The sequence below is a fragment of the Abramis brama genome (genome assembly GCF_963993115.1).
Source record: "Abramis brama genome assembly, chromosome: 2".
Lineage (NCBI taxonomy): Eukaryota > Metazoa > Chordata > Actinopteri > Cypriniformes > Leuciscidae > Abramis > Abramis brama.
The window spans coordinates 4,629,091-4,645,717 of record NC_139964.1 but is presented as its reverse complement, the minus strand read 5'-3'; the positions used below and the strand labels follow the sequence as shown (position 1 = coordinate 4,645,717).

Here is a 16,627-nt window from a genome sequence, read left to right as displayed (position 1 = left end):
TCCTATTCCTATTTAGCACCAAAACTCTGGAACAGTCTTCCTACCATTGTCCGGGAAGCAGACACACTCTGTCAGTTCAAAGCTAGACTAAAAACACATCTCTTTGGCCTAGCATACACATAACACATTGTAGACTTCTATAATTCAATGTTAGGCTGCATAGATTAAGTCAGCTGGAACCGGGAACACTTCCCATAAATCCTGATGTACTCGCTACATCATGAGAAGAATGGCGTCTACGCTAATATTAGTCTCTCTGTTTATCCCGAGGTTTACCGCACTCCACTGGATTTAGGCCGTATCCAGATCTGATGAAGGACCTGCGCCTGGACACGACGACAACGCAGTCCTGAAGTGTCAACTAGTCTCTCCCCTGTGAAGGCCTCCCTCCCTTCCCTTTACCTCTGTACAGATAAAATGTTGTTGGGATAATTCCGGTTCACGTGGCTACGCGGAAGCGCTAAAAATTCTGTATTATAAATTTTAAGGCCAGACAAGTAGTTTGTTGAGGGTTGGTTTGTAAAGAAGGACTACACACCTGCGCACATATTCATACGCGCATACCTATAGACTAAACGTAATACGCATGTGCACGCCATCACTGTTCTCACAGTTTCGCATTTTTAAAGTTTGCGCAGAGAGAACTTAAAGAGTTTTATATTAAAACGGTGTCGTGTTAGCGGCCCCTAGGTTAATAACTAATGATCGTTGTGACAGAAGTGAATCGATCACAACTAACTTTAGCTGGACAATAACTTTATTCTAGAGCTGCTATAAAGCCAAAACAATCTCTGCTACTTTAATTTCCAATCTACATTGTTAAAAGCGCTATATAAGTGAAGGTGACTTGACTTGACAAATTTAAATTCTCTGTAATGTGCAGATCAGTTTCTGACATTGGATTAAAGTGTGTTTATGGGGCATTTAATCACACTAACAGAATGACCTAATTATTTTAGCAGTTATTTAATACTGAAAAACATGATTGGATGAAATTAGTCTTATTTACCTCAGTCACTTTGTTACACAAAGCTGAAATGATCCAGACATTGACATGAAATAATACACTACAGGTACAGTAACATGTTCTAAGGTCACACTGTCAGTTTTTGGGATTGACAATTGCATCTACTTACAGGTGTGAATTGTAAAATTTCTCGTTCACAAATCAGCTTATAGCGCCTATAGCAGCTTATAGCATACAATAAAGCAGTGTAATGCAATTAATAATGCAAGTTTATTGTGTTACTTCTCTCCGTTTGTCTCAGGGAGTGCGTGTTTGTAGCTGGCCTGTTTCATTTTTTCTTGCCTGTGTTTTGCTGGAGGGGGTGCAATAAATACAATAAAATTTTCCAATTTAAAATCACTGTTTTCTATTTGAATCAATGCTCATTTTTTTCTGTATTGTTCTATTTTCAGTCTGTATTTTGATACTACAGTCTTCTGTGTCACATGACGCAGATATTATATGCTGATTTGCTGCTCTGCTCAAGAAATTGTTCTTATCGCAGTTGAAAATGCTTGTGCTGCTTAATGAAGTGTGGAAACTGAAAAAAAAAAAAAAAAAAAAAACTTTTTTCAGGATTCACAGATCAACAGAAAGTGAAGAACAGCATTTATTTCAAACCGAGAGCGTCTGGAACATGTACCGGTATCTTCTTTTACAGCGCGCCTCTGATCTGCGCGCGCTTTCTCCTGTCTTCCACAGAAAGCCGCGAATTTGCGTAATTCAAATATTAACGGTCATTTTGATTTACCGCCTGACTGACTAACAAACAGTCGTTTTATTAGTATTAGTCACTAGGCAACGCCAGTAGAATACAATTGTATTTTTAATAAGAGAAATTAGGTTTGGTGAAGCTACTCTTTTACTCCATCGCTCGTACGCTGTAGGAGGCGCTGTGACGTTATTTAGTCTGCCGGTAAAACCACTGAAGAAAGCAAGACAACTGGAGCTCTCAGACGGTGGGTGTTTAATCTGTTTTGCATTATGCGTTTTACTTGTTCCTTTTCTGTCTCTAGTTTTTAATTAATTTATTATAGCTTTTCCTCGCCCGCTCGCCATGAAAAAAAACATGATTTTACTATAGTAACCATAACAAAGGTCCTCTTGTTTTACTTAAGTAAACCACGTTTAACCATGATATTTGTTGTCAACAATAGTCCGTATACTAACACAATGCTTAATTTTAAATTCTAGACGCTTAAAGCTAAACAGTTTAGTGAGAAATGAGCAGAAATCTGACAATATCATGTTTAATATCTTAATATATGCATATTGTAACATTTGATAAAATTCATGCTCTGTGGTGGCTCAAAACACATTTACATCTGAAATGAAATGTTTCTGAATATTCTCCAAAAATAAGATGATATTTTCTTTAGTTCTGCTCATGATGTGTTTGTTTTCAGATGTTGACCATAACAGCGCAGATGGATGTGATCTGCTGTAAATCAGTAGGAACTGATCTGTCCATGCTGGATATTGAGGATTTCATCACTGAAATCTGTCAGCTGAAGAAAGAGGTGGCGTCACTGGAGGCAAAGCTGAGAGATAGAGGAGACAACCCCAACAGAGAGGTTTGAGCAGCTCATCATTTCATCCTTCAGCTCAATCAAACCTAAGTTTTGTTAGCTTCTCACTTCTTATGCACATCTCAAATTAAGCCAGCAGCAAAATATGCAAACAAATCACCAATATACCCACTAGAGATAACTGCTGAGTAATGAGGCTAATATCAACAGGTTGTTGTTTATTTGTGTTGATCTATGATGTGTTTGTCAGGATCTGGAGAAGGTTTCAGTGTGTGTGACTGATGGAACAGAAGCTCAGGATTCAGTCTGGAGATCCAGAGACACACAGGACTCAGATCTCAAACGCAGTTTCCTCTGTTATACTGATGCTCAGGATCATGGATCCGCTGATCAAACCTCTGACTGTAACGCCGGAGAACAGCAGATGAAGATGTGCTCCGTCAAACTGGAGGACTGCAGGAACCTGATAGAGGGACGAGGAGAAGAAACCACAGCAGAGGAACAACAACAGAGCCATGAGGAGGAGGATGATGATGAGATTGACTATGATGAGGATAGTGGGACAGAAGCTCAGGATTCCCTCTGGAGTGTCAGAGATCAGAGATCCAGAGACTCAGAGTGCAGCCTCACTTTACTGTGTTATACTGACGCTCAGGATCATGGATCCGCTGATCAAACCTCTGACTGTAACGCTGGAGAACAGCAGATGAAGATGTGCTCCGTCAAACTGGAGGACTGCAGGAACCTGATAGAGAGACGAGGAGAAGAAACCACAGCAGAGGAACAACAACAGAGTTATGAGGAGGAGGATGATCAAGATGATGAAGATCAGAATAATGATAATGTTGACGACGATGATGAAGAATATTTTGATCCTTTAGGTATGTTTCTACCTTTTTTGACCAGAAAAGTTTAGTAATTTAGTGATTTGTCGATAGAGCTGTCACTTTACGTTCGAAAGTCGATTGCACAATCGATCGGACCAGCCAACACAAGTTTCGAAAACGAAAATAGGGAATCGATTTTAACGGCCTTCTCTCTGCGTGCGTCCAGCTCGTCACGATACGCCCGCAGCAAACGCGCGTCACACAGCAACTGCAGGCTCTGACAAACACTCATAACAGCAAATTATAGCCTACTTCTGCATAATGCGTCTCTTTTTACTACAAAAATGTGAATTCTGCCAGTATTCAGACAGTCTCATGCATACAAAGACAGATTCGGGCTACGGGCTACAATCGCCTACGTAGGCGAAATTTGTTTGACATGTGTAATTGTAAACACAGCCATATTGAAGCCTGCAGTAACGTTTTTCGTTGATGTTAAGGCAGTCCACTCTGCTTATTTTTTTTCGAGAATGTTGCACTCCTGTTTGTCATTGTGCACGAAACTTCACGCCAATAAATCATCAGGAATATTGCTGACTTGTGCGTCTCAAGCACGCTTAAGTTCGTCCTAATGCCTGTTAGTTGTCCATGGATTGGCCTATATTTGGCATTGAAAATGGAAACGTCTTTAGACATGGAAAATAATTTTTTACAATCGATTCAATGAATATTTGTCTCAAAAATCTAACAGGATTTTTTCACAAAAGTGACAGCCCTATTTGTCGAACACAATTGAATAAATTCAACTTACCATAAGCAGGTCTGTTTTGAACTTCACCTAATGAATGCGTGTTCCACTCTAACCAGCAACAGATAAAGAAACAAACGATCAATGTATTCGGGCTCATGCAAATCGAATATTCGTTTATTTAAATGACGTTTTACAAGACAGACGTTATTTTTTAAGCTTAAAGTTTTTGTCACCATTTCTGAACAAGCTTACGGTTAGGCAATATACACAACAAGCTTACGATATATTTTAAGGTTTTCTTTTAGTTGAAAATATGAAACAATATGTAAACAAAAACTATAAAGAAAAAAAGCATTTAAGCTCAAGCAGCATGAACGGAAAAAAACATACACTCGATTTAGCATATGGTTATCGTGTTTATATTTTCACGTTCATATTGAAAAAAACAATATCCATTAGGCGTTTCTCATTAACAAGTACGCAACGTTCGGACTTGCCACTGACTCCCGACGACGCAAGTAATTCTGGTAATTCTGCAATTAACGCATTATAGTCCTTCACGTCTATTGCAATCTCAAAATTCTGGCCAGTTGATAATGCCTAGAATATCAAAATCGACTGCTGGCGGTAGATCCTTCTCCTATTTAGCACCAAAACTTTAGAACATTGTCCGGGAAGCAGACACACTCTTTCAATTTAAATCTAGACTTAAAACACATCTCTTTAACCTACCATACACATAACACATTATAGACTTCTATAATTCAATCATGTAAAATGTTAGGCTGCATAAACTTGGTCAGCCGGAACAGGGAACACTTCCCATAACACCTGATGTACTTGTTACATCATAGGAAGCATGGCGTCTACTCTAATATTAGTCTCTCTGTTTATCCCGAAGTTTAGTGTAGTCCGCAGGATCCAGGCCGTATACAGATCTGATGAAGGACCTGCGCCACGTTTTTGAAATTTACACGAAGATGATAATGTTTTCAAAATTTGCACCTTGGAAGCTATTTCAAAGTTTGCGTTCTCGAGCCACCAAAACACTGTTGTCGTGCAAATGAACGGCCAGAAGGCTTTAAAAGTTTTCTGTTTTCAGTTATAACGGTGTTGTGTTAGCGGCCCCTAAGTTAATAACTAATGATCTCTGCAATGGAAGTGAATCAATCAAAAATTTTAGCTGGACAACTTTTTTCTAGAGCTGCTGTAAAGCCAAAACAATCTCCGTTCCGTTAATTTACTATTATCACTGTAAAGCTGTGTTGAAACGAGCTGTATTGCTAAAAGCGCTACAGTTGGTAGAAGGGGGGTGCGATATGTCGATATATATCCAGGGTTCCCGCGGGGTCTTAAAAAGTCTTAAAATGTCTTAAATTCTGAACTTTAAATTTAAGGCCTTAAAACGTCTTAAAAACAGCCAGATTTTCATCCGCGGTCTTAAATTTAATTTAGTCAGGTCTTAAAAAAGATTTTACCCTCGTTCATTTCCAGAAACGCTGGCGCATTAAGTTATTACAAAGTAGCAAAAAAGTATCGAAGTCGCTCGCCAAGAGGCAGTTCACATATCGCGTCTTTTTCGCGCTCAAGTTCATTCAAATGTAGGCGCGCGCGCTCGTTTTTTTCCAGGCGCAGCGACATGAAAAAAGACATGAAGGATGCGGGTGCACCCAAACACTACGGGTGTTTTTCTCTCCTCCGTAAATAAATCTTGTAACAGAGCTACAGCAAGCGTTTTTCGGCGGTGGAAATCCATTAGCCACTAAAACTTTTTTGTCATTGTGGAGTTGCATAGCAACGACAGACGCCACGGGAAAATCGGACCGAATTTTACTATTAATAATAAAAGATAAGGTAAAGTGTATTGTAAATGTCACTAAATCATTTTTTATAAAAAGAATGAGTCAAAAAAGATAAATTAAAGTCTGAAATATGTGAGGTTTATCTTTTTATAAAAACCTTTTTTGTCAACTTTATTTGAACTTGTACATGTTAGCAGGGCCTGAAATTGACCCTTCGCTAAGCCCCGCCCTCCTTAGTTACTGTTGCTACGCCTGTCAAGCTTTTGCGCCTGGCACGTCTTTTACAGTATGTATGCACTGGTTTCAGACATTCCTAAGGAGATAATTAGTCATTTTGGGCAAACAGGTGAAAATATGAGAGTGCAATACTGCAGTATGCATTCGAGGGCTATATCCACGACATAATATGCAAACGATTAGATAATAATTTCATCAAAATTGAAGTTAAAGCATAACGTTAGGTCCCAGCGCAAGCAGCAACCGCCTCATATGCTGACCATTCAAATGGGAAACACACAAATTTGAGGAACAGCTATGTGCATGCCCAGCAGGGTAAGTGAAATTTGAAAATATTCTAATATTTATAAAACAAACAGCTTATCCATATGTATTGTGGAATAAACACAAGACATTAGCCTGACCACTTTGCAATGATAACATTCTCCCGCTTATATTTTTAGCGCGCCAGGCTAACGTTACTGCTCACACGTCGGACTAACTTACTGTTATGAACTGATTAAGTTTGCATACCAACCTTTTCCTTGGAGATCTCCGGCAAGCCCCGTGATGTTCCCTCCTTTTACTAACTACCTTTTACTTTTACTTTTACTAGAACTAACGGGAGAGTCGCGATCGGATTGGGGTAACGGTTTGGCCGTCGATTAACAAAATGCTCAAATATATTTTTAAGTAACATTAAGTTATGTCAGTGAGCCTCCGTCTTGCCTTTAATCACACTGCTTGATCCACGAGCTGGACAATAACTTTATTCTAGAGCTGCTATAAAGCCAAAACACTTTACTTCCTATTATCAATGTAAAGCTGCTTTGGAACAATCTACATTGTTAAAAACGCTATATAAATGAGATGACGCCTGGCATTTCTCCCCTTGGGTTTTAGGTTTCGGGAAGGGAACAAAATCCACCACCCCGTCCAAACTTTTAGGATACCGGGTATCAGATTTGCACAATTCATACGCACAACGCTTCGGCATGTTTCCCTCGCTCGAAAGATTGCCAGACCTCCCGCGCCTAGTTACGGTTGCTAAGCCACGATTGGCCTGTGGCGGTTTTTGGGCGTGGCTTAGCGAAGGGTCAATTAACACCCGACCACACGCCAAATGCGGGTGAATTCTGCAATTGGCGGGTAACACTGTCAATCTACCTGCCACATTGGCAGGTAGCCAATGAGAATCGACCCTTCGCGGGGAGTTTGATTGACGGCGATCTGGCCAATCATAATCCGCCGAATCCGCCTTTTTTTGTCCGACAAAGCAGTCAGGAGAGTTCAACGTTGGATGATTTGAACTTGAAAAACGGAGTGTACTGAGTAGGCCTACTGACATCTTTCCGCAGTTAAAACTACATTCCTTCTTATGTTCATTCATGTTTATTTGATGCTATAAATTAACTAGAAGGAAGAGATGATCGGTTCACGAGCAGCTTTAACTGAGGCACCACAGCGATCTGTCAAGACACATTACAGAGCCAAAAAACGATATTGTCTAAATTTCTTTAAAAATGACCAAATTTTAACGTTGAGACTTTGTTTAATATCAAAAGTAACCTGGACTGTCTTGTCTGTCAGCGTGTTGTCAGTGTCTCTGCTGCGTGATTGTGTTTTTCATTGCATGAGATCATGGTTTGGCGTGAGCGCGGTGTAACGTTAGCTTGACGGACATAGCAACAGTAACTAAAGGGGCCGGGTCTTTGCGGTTTTTTGTTTTTTTGCAACTGTTGTTCTTTGACATTTAAACGAAGTCAGCCATTTCGTTGGATTTTAGCTAAAAATGTGGCGGCACATTACTGGAGTACAGAAAGCATCTGTGAAAGCAGCGCAGTTTGAGTGTTTCGGAACGTATATGTGATCGGAGAGAACGATGAGGCCCTTCTCTGACTACGTTTGAATAATATGTGAGTTAAGTATTAAACTGTTGGTGAGATGAGATGAGATAATGCAACGCTGACATAAGCTACATTACAATGACAGTTGCACAGATGTTGGGAGTTGGGAACCGGTGAGAAAATGCCTACCCGGTAACTTTACCAGTAATAACAATATTAATTTAGTTAGGCTTAACAGTTCCTGAACGCTGTAAGTTAACTGTTAACTAACAGCTGCCCAGCCATCAACACAGCCGTGTGTGATTTGTTTACGAGCTGCACTAGGTCTATATCTGTATTCTAAGAGTCATTATTACTTGTATCTCGTTAATAACTTGACAGCACTTAAATGTGTATTCTTACAAGTTAAAGAACAAATGTTTGTGCAATTCCCTTTTTTTTTCACCTTTTATGAGGCCAAAAAAAAAAAAAAAAAACTGGCTGGTAAAAAGTCACTGTGGCGGGTGGTCAAAAAAGTTAACTTCAGGCCCTGCATGTTAGTATATAACATGTTGCAAGACACTTTTAAAATCTGGCTATCATTTTTAATCGTATTATTTTAATGTTTATGTTAGTGCGTATTGATGCTAATTTTATTTGTTATTTGCTGTTTTTCGACATAAAACTTGGTGAATTGATTTCATTGTGTAGTATTAGTACTTTTTGAACAGGATTCTGTGATAAGTGATAATTTTTGGCACTATAATAATTAAATGAAATGTTCATGCCATTTCATCTCTAATTATGATCAACTATGATCAACTAAAATCAACTAATTATGTGTTTTTTACAGTAGGCCTATAATATGCAAAGTACAATTTTCTATAATTTTTTTTATATCTGATTCTGTTCTTTTCTCTGACACACGTTGTTGGGTCTGGAAGGTTACTAATGTGATTGCTTTATCTGTAAATTAAGTTAATGCTTTTTCAATTACTGAATTCATTGAAATAAAATGAATTCTTTGATTTGAATATTTTTTGGCAATGCGTCGTGTAGGTCTTAAATTTCAATCTTTATGGTCTTAAAATGTCTTAAAAAGGTCTTAAATTTGACTAACTGAAACCTGCAGGAACCCTGTATATCGGATGGATGATATAAAAAGTCTATGGTTTCATATTATGCTCTATCGTTTATATCGTGGTGTCGCAAAGAACATTGTTTATGGCAAAACTTTTTCATCATTTGGATGACTGCCAATCTTACACGCCGCCATGGGCATGCAGGCAGAAACGTGAACAGGACCTACAAGCGGTGCTACAAGCTTTTTGAGTTCGCTTCTCGGCTCTATAAACTAACTTGATAATTTTGTCTTTATCACAAATAAAAACGTTTGAAATGTACATTTATTGGTTCGAAACACTTAGAGCTTTGTTATTCATTGTCTGTCATTTTAATTAGTAGGCGTTTAAGTCTATATTGCATCGAATTTAGCGTTTATTCCCTGTGTGATGCAAAATGAGGAACACAGAATCTTATTCTTATTCTTGCGACATTTTACATTTGTATTGCCAAAGGAATAAACCAGTTGAAACATTTGGATTGAATGCGTCAATTGTTTCACGTGAAAAACCTTTAAATACATTAGAATATTTATTTATTGGATTTATTCTGAAAGGAACTTTGTCTTTGTCTGCTCTTTAAGTTAAACAACACTTCACTCTCCAGCGATTCACAGCTCATTGTCCGAACTGCCCCTCCCAGCCCCCCACAGGCTATCAGAGGAGAGGAGCGTCTAGGGCTGTCGCGGTAATGTTGAGTAGCTCAATAGCGCGATATGCGGTATTATTGCCATTTATTTATTTTGATTTATTTATATTTATTTGTTGCTATATAAATAAGGTTTACAATGTGTTCAGCATGGATAAAAACGAGGACATTTTCAGTAACCGATACTAAACAGCATCTGCGCATTGAAAGGCTGTCACTCGTGGCGCGCATACATTGTCACATTGTTACGGCAAAAGACTGTCTTTGAGTGAGTCATTAAAAGATAATGTAATGAAGTTGAAGGTGTTAATTATTTTTAACTTTGAGCTCCATTTTTCAAGGCTCAGCTGACCTGCAATGGATCGCATGGGTAACGATGAAGCTGATGCTTCACTTAATAGAGACCGATGGCATTGATTCAATGCGTGACTCACTGATTTTTTCCCCCCCGCGGCTTCCTCGCGCTGTGGAATGCTGACCAGCGCTGTCGCTGATGCCATTTATTGTAAATACCCGTAAACGTTGAAAGGATGATACAGCAAATATTTCGCTTTCCTTGGACACGGCAACCTTTTCACGAATATATATGACTTGACTTCAAAGACAGACGCAGGTAATCGCATGCGCTCAGACGATCTCTCTCATTCACTGTCTGCAAATCACCATGATAAACTGTCTTGTTATCATTATTAACTTGTTTAACATTCAATATACATGAAGGGTATAGCCTTATGAAAAAAGAAAACACGCGAATATCGTGGTTGCTGCGGTTACTTGCATTCCTCTGCGGTTGACTCGTCAGTAGCGCGGCACTACAATATTGCGGTTATCGCAAAAGCCCTAGGAGCGTCTGAGGCTCACTTAAAACAAAGAGAAGTCGCAATTCAGAAGGAAATCATTATTCTAGACATTAGCATTATCAAAGTGTTGATACTGAAGGAAGTAAATTATATAGGCTACATTAGTATTTGTGTCATAAAAGTTTATCAACTAAATATTTCAGTATTTCAATGATTGAAGAATTAAAACAGAATTAGATGCTTTTGCTTGATCAGATGATGAGATGATTTAACTACTTCGTTTTACAAGGCCAGCTTTTTCCAAGCAAAATGAAATGGTACAAACTTCAAACCCATGTTCTTTTGTCGCACATTTTCAACTCAATATTAAATTCCACAGGGATCCTTACAACCATGTTTTTAAAAACTCTTTCTGTATAAAGAACCCCATAAAGTTTTTTTTTTCTTTTTTTAACAGACTGCTGTTGATATTACAATTGGAATTTTACAGATGTAAATTCTGTCATAGCCTATACTGTTGGATAATAGCCTATTAGTGTAAAATGGAAATGCATCATAATTTTATTTTTATAAATGTAAGCAAAAAACAATATGGTGTTACAAAGTATTAGAAATGCAGGAGCCAAATCTCTCTGCGTAAAAAAAAAAAGAAAAAAAAAAGAAAAAAAAAAAGTATAACAGTAGACAATGTTTGTTCGGGATTTGAACCCGTGTCAAGGAAACTGTTGACTAGTGGTTGACAACCACTTGACTAGCCTACAAATTGACTTTGAAAAGCACCCAGAAGTTTCCCTTTCCAGCAATGTAATTTTTGCTTTTGTTAACTTAAACCAATTCTGCAATATTTTAAACAGTTTTATTCTTTTTTTGTTCTAGGCTATTCTGTTTTGTTTGTTTATTTTTTTATATATCAGTCTCATTCTTGTCGAAATTTTAAGTTTTTTTAAGACCTTTTGCCGTTTTTTTAATTATAATAATAAAGAGATAGCCTACAAACAGAGATATATATCAGTTCACAGCTCCACTTAGCCTACATTTCAAAATGCGGCAATTGCAGCTGTTTTGCAAAATGTCCCTTTGCGCCACCTGCATTTCGGGAATGATACTGGTTTATTTTTTCCGCAGTGGTAATAGGCATTCTGGTTGACTACCAACTGTATAAATGGTGACTTGACTTGACTTTTACCTCACATCTAAGTGTGAACTCATGAATGTATGGTTTTCTCTAGAGGGGCTGTATATATAAAAATGAACTAAATTGATAACTTTTTTTACAACAAAAATGAAGCTTCACTGAACTTAAAAGCTAGACTAAGGCTCAATCCCAATTCGATTTTATACCCCTTCGCCTAACCCTTCGCCTACCCCTTACCCTTGCCCCTTGAAACAGAGTGGCAAGGGGTAGGGATGAAAATATTCCCCTAAGAAATGGGACACCACTACCACCGTTACAAGTCATACGTGGTCGGTAGCGCCTACGTCACAGGAGATGCGCTAATGTTTATCACAAACTTTATTATACTGTCTATGCAAACTTCCAAGATGCCGTCGTCAGCTGTAGTCATCTCAATTGCGTGAGTTACAGCTAAGCTATTTTTTTTGTGCATTTTTCTTCTGAAGTTCGCAGAAAACAATGGAGATGACGATATCTTTGACGCCTAATGCTGCGTTCACACCAAACGCGAATAGAGCATATGGCGCAAGTGATTTCAATATTAAGTCAATGTAAAGACGCGAATGAGGTGTTTAGCGCGGCGGACGCGAATTCGCTTCATTCGCGTGTCCAATTCACTTCAAGCTTTTGCTTTTTACACGCGTCATATTGTTAACGAACTTAAGCAATTTTTTTTGCAACCGTTTCTTTGAAAAACATGACCGTAAATATGAACACAAGATTGAATGTGACAAAGAAAATGACTATTGGCAGCCATGTTGCCTCTGTAGCTGGTGTATGCAGGTACATTTCTCATACCCCTTCGTTTGAAGTGTGGTCCCGAAAAATCTTCGTTTCAAGGGTTATCTGGCCCTTCCCCCTACCCCTACCCCTACCCCTACCCCTACCCCTCCAACCAAAAGAGAATCGAGACAACCCTACCCCTTCACGGGAACGTGCAAAACAGAGGGGTAGGGGCAAGGGGTGAATTGGGATTGAGCCTAAAGCTAGACTATGATGCTATTTTCTTCTAGAAACAAACTTTGTTGCATTATTTTCCTGTTATCACTGTAAAGCTGCTTTGAAACAAACTATATTGTAAAAAGCACTTTATAAATATAGATGACTTGACTTGACTTATGCCCATTATGTTCTTTTCAGATGACGAGGCTGGTTCATCTTCTGATGGAGAAACTGCCTCTACATCCAAACAGCGACAGACAGTGACCGACTCTGGAAAAACATTCAGCAAACAGGAACATTTAGTGAGACGTAAGAAAAAATACAATGAACAGAAAGAATTCACCTGCAAGATATGTGATATCAGCTTTTCTACCGCAGAAGAGAAGAGACGTCATTCAAAAGAGCACAAGAAGAAAGAGTTTCATTGTGATCAGTGTGGGAAGAAATGTAATTCCTCTTCTAGTTTCTACCGTCATAAGGCGACTCATACGGACAGGGAAGAAAAGCTGTATCAGTGCCCTCACTGTGAGAAGAGCTTCACCCAGGGATCGAGTCTGAAGGGCCATCTACGCATTCACACCAATGAGAGGCCGTACAAGTGCAGTGAATGTGAGAAGAGCTTCAAACAAAAAGCCCATCTGACGAGCCATCTACTCACACACACCAATGAGAGGCCGTACAAGTGTCCTTACTGCGAGAAGGGCTTCAACCAGGGATCCCATCTGAAGGGCCATCTACGCATACACACCAATGAAAAGCTGTATCAGTGCCCTCAATGTGAGAAGAGCTTCAGAGATGGATCTAATCTGAGGAAACATCTATTCATTCACACCAATGAAAGGCCGTACCAGAAGAGCCATCTACTCACACACACCGATGATAGCCTGTACAAGTGTCCTCACTGTAAGAAGAGCATGAAATACGAAACCAGTCTGAAGAAACATCTACTCGTGCACAGCAATGAGAGGCCATACCAGTGCAGTGAATGTGAGAAAACCTTTACAAACTCAACTTCTCTAAAGTTACACCAAAAAATACACTCTGATGTCAAACCGTATCAGTGTTCACACTGTGAGAAACGTTTCAATCATTCGACTCACCGGAAAACCCATGAGAGGATTCACACCGGAGAGAAACCGTACCTGTGTTCCTACTGCGGGAAGAGCTTTGCTAGTCCATTTTCTTTCAAAGTTCATATGAGAGTTCACACTGGAGAAAGACCGTATCACTGTAGTTATTGTGGGAAGAGTTTTTACAAGCCAAGTGACTTACAACTACACAAGAGGACTCATACAGGAGAAAAACCTTTTAAATGTTCACATTGTGACAAGACTTTTGCTCGATCAAGTGCCATGAAAGTCCATGAGCGATGGCATACAGGAGAGAAACCTTACCGCTGCTCCATCTGTGGCGAGAGATTCGCTTTTAAATGGGTCTTTCAGACTCACCAGAAGAAACACGCCACTCCAGAGACATCATAGCTTCATCATGTCGTCATTTTTAGGGTGTCAAAACATCTTGCAGTGTTGTGGGAATGTAATTTCATGGTTGTAAAAAACCTAAAACTAGAATGTGTCTGTCAGGGACACCCAAACTGTCCTGCAGAGTTTAGCTTCAACCATAATTAAACACACCTGAACCAGCTAATCAAGAGCTGTGTCTGAAATCTGCCCATACCCTAAAATAGGACACTATTTGAGGGAACAGCCATTTGACAAGTGTACAACTAATGTTCACTCAGTGGCTATATAATACCCATAATGCACTGTGAGGGTCGTGCTGAATAAATTCCTACATCTATCCAGAAGATGGCACCTGCAGATTCATTTTCCAAACCACTGGTCCAATGTGGCTACAGCGTAATTATAATACAGGCAATTACTTTTTAATTAATTATTACATTATTTAAATAAGGTTTATACATAATTGCCATGACAGAGTTCAAGATAAAGCCTTTCATCTTACTAGTGGAGTTGTTAGTTTGCTCAGTTTCAAATAATTTTCCAGTGCACTCAGTGTCTGGATTCACACACTCGTTTTCATTAAAGCTCCAGTATGTAACTTTTGTATGTGACCACAAGAGGGCGCAGTTTCCAACAATAACAAAGGCGAAGCTTGATGACGCTATGAAGGAGGTGACGATGGGAGATGTCGTTTTTAATGCGTTTTCACCATAGCAATGTATCTAAATAGAATTAATGAATCATGATCACGGATGAGGTAATTTATTCGTTTTTGTATTACCTGTATGTCTGATCGTATTATTTTATGTCATCATAATTAATGAACTGCAAGGAACGTGAAATGTTATGCTATATTATCCCGTTACAACATACAGCTATTTGTCAAATGATTTGTTTGGTTTATGTTGTGCAGTTTTACGTTTTTATGGTTAATGCCGTGTTGTTTAACGTGTTCAAACCAATATCTAAAAGTAAATTTGAACGAACATTTGCAAGTAATGACTAAATATATTTTTTAACAACATATCCGATTGTATTTAATTGTACTGCCATAATCTCGGTCACCACACGTGATAAAAAGCCTTACCGAAGTACAAAGAGCAATATAACTTTGTTTATAAGTGCTATTATTGACAGTTGCATGTCTTACCTGTCTATCAATACACTCGCGAGAGCAGAGTCTCTATCAAGTCCAAGATAGTCGCGCAGCTCTCTCCATCTCGAAAACGCCTGCCGATATTTATCCGGGTTTTATTCCTCCGTTTGTCACACAGTCCGTGACTCCGCGTGTATCCGAATATGGACGCTTTCGTTTTGTTGGCACTTCAATACTCGCCAAAGAGTAATTGTGATCCATAACAGCTATAACCATACAGTCTATGGCAATAACGCTATAACCACCACTTCCGCATTTGACCGTGATATTCCGGTGTGGTGGGTCATATTTTTTATTTTATTCTTTTTTATTCTTTGTCAGACGTCTTTATTGTTTATTGTGATAAGAAAAAAAAACTCAATAAAGTTGTTGTAAAAAAATAAAATAAAAATCCGGTGGTGGAATATCCTATCACATGGTCCACACCGGAAAAAAAGGATAGAGCGGACATTGCGTCACTGAGGCGCGACATTTCTTTTCCGGGACGGCCAGTTATTTAAAATCGGAATTTCTCTGAAATAAAAAATCTTTGGAGACTTTTGAGATATTTTAAGTACACAACTGGAGGAAATATATCACACTGTCCAAGTTATTTTCGGAAATTTTATTACAAAATTCCTACATATTGGAGCTTTAACTCCTTTAAGTGAACTATATTAGTGGGCTAATGTAGGGAATAGTGAATGAGGGTATACGGGGTGAATTTGAACACAGCAAAGGTTTTCAGACTCAATAGAAACTTCTAGGCAAGTGTGTTGGAGCTAAACTGCGCGTTGGCCGTCCAGGAGCAGGATTGGACGCAGGATTGGACCCTGTTCTCGAACATTATTAACTGTGTAGAAATTAATCCTCTTGAAAATCTTTTTCTTTGTGACAACTTCACTGTAATGTGCAGATCAGTGTCTGATGTTGGATTAAAGTGTGTTTATGGGGCATTTAATCACAATAACATAAAACAGTTATATACATGCAACGGGAGTCAAGCCTTTATTTACTTACCAGTAACCATAGCGACAGTTATCAAGTAAAATCTCAGTACACAATAAAGAAGTGTAATGCAATTAAATATGCAAGTTTATTGTGTTATCTCTCTCAGTTTGTCTCAGTGTGTGTGTGTGTTTGTGACTGGCCTGCTTCATTTCTTCTTGCCTTTGTTCTGCTGAACGGGGTGCAGTAAAAACAGCAAAAACAAAAATACTGTGAAATATTTTTCCATTTTAAAAGGGCTGTTTTCTATTTGAATCAATATTCAAATGTGTTTATTTTTCATTGAGTCAAAGCTGTATTTTGATTGGCTGTTACTACTGTCTTCAGTGCCACATGACCCAGAAATCATGTTGACTTGCTGCTCAATAATTCTTTTTT

The 16,627-nt window shown here is 38.7% G+C and overlaps 1 protein-coding gene across 2 annotated transcripts; it reads left to right on the top strand.

The window, feature by feature from the left end:
• Positions 1–1,828: 1,828 nt before the first annotated feature.
• Positions 1,829–16,437, top strand: LOC311076726 (uncharacterized protein). 2 transcript variants are annotated; one of them, XM_084105124.1, is made up of 4 exons: positions 1,829–1,965; positions 2,413–2,580; positions 2,786–3,416; positions 12,842–16,437. In XM_084105124.1, the coding sequence occupies exons 2-4, from the start codon at positions 2,413–2,415 to the stop codon at positions 14,122–14,124; spliced, it is 2,082 nt and encodes a 693-aa protein (XP_083961250.1). In that variant the 5' UTR covers positions 1,829–1,965; the 3' UTR covers positions 14,125–16,437. The 2 variants fall into 2 exon arrangements, with proteins under 2 accessions (XP_083961250.1, XP_083961251.1); XM_084105125.1 differs by having other exon boundaries at positions 1,901–2,104; positions 12,842–16,327.
• Positions 16,438–16,627: the final 190 nt, after the last annotated feature.

Coding starts and splice junctions, on each gene's coding strand:
- LOC311076726 (XM_084105124.1), top strand. CDS start 2,413: ATGTTGACCATAACAGCGCAGATGGATGTGATCTGCTGTAAATCAGTA. Junction 2,581..2,785: donor GAGACAACCCCAACAGAGAG/GTTTGAGCAGCT, acceptor TGTGTTTGTCAG/GATCTGGAGAAGGTTTCAGT. Junction 3,417..12,841: donor AGAATATTTTGATCCTTTAG/GTATGTTTCTAC, acceptor TGTTCTTTTCAG/ATGACGAGGCTGGTTCATCT.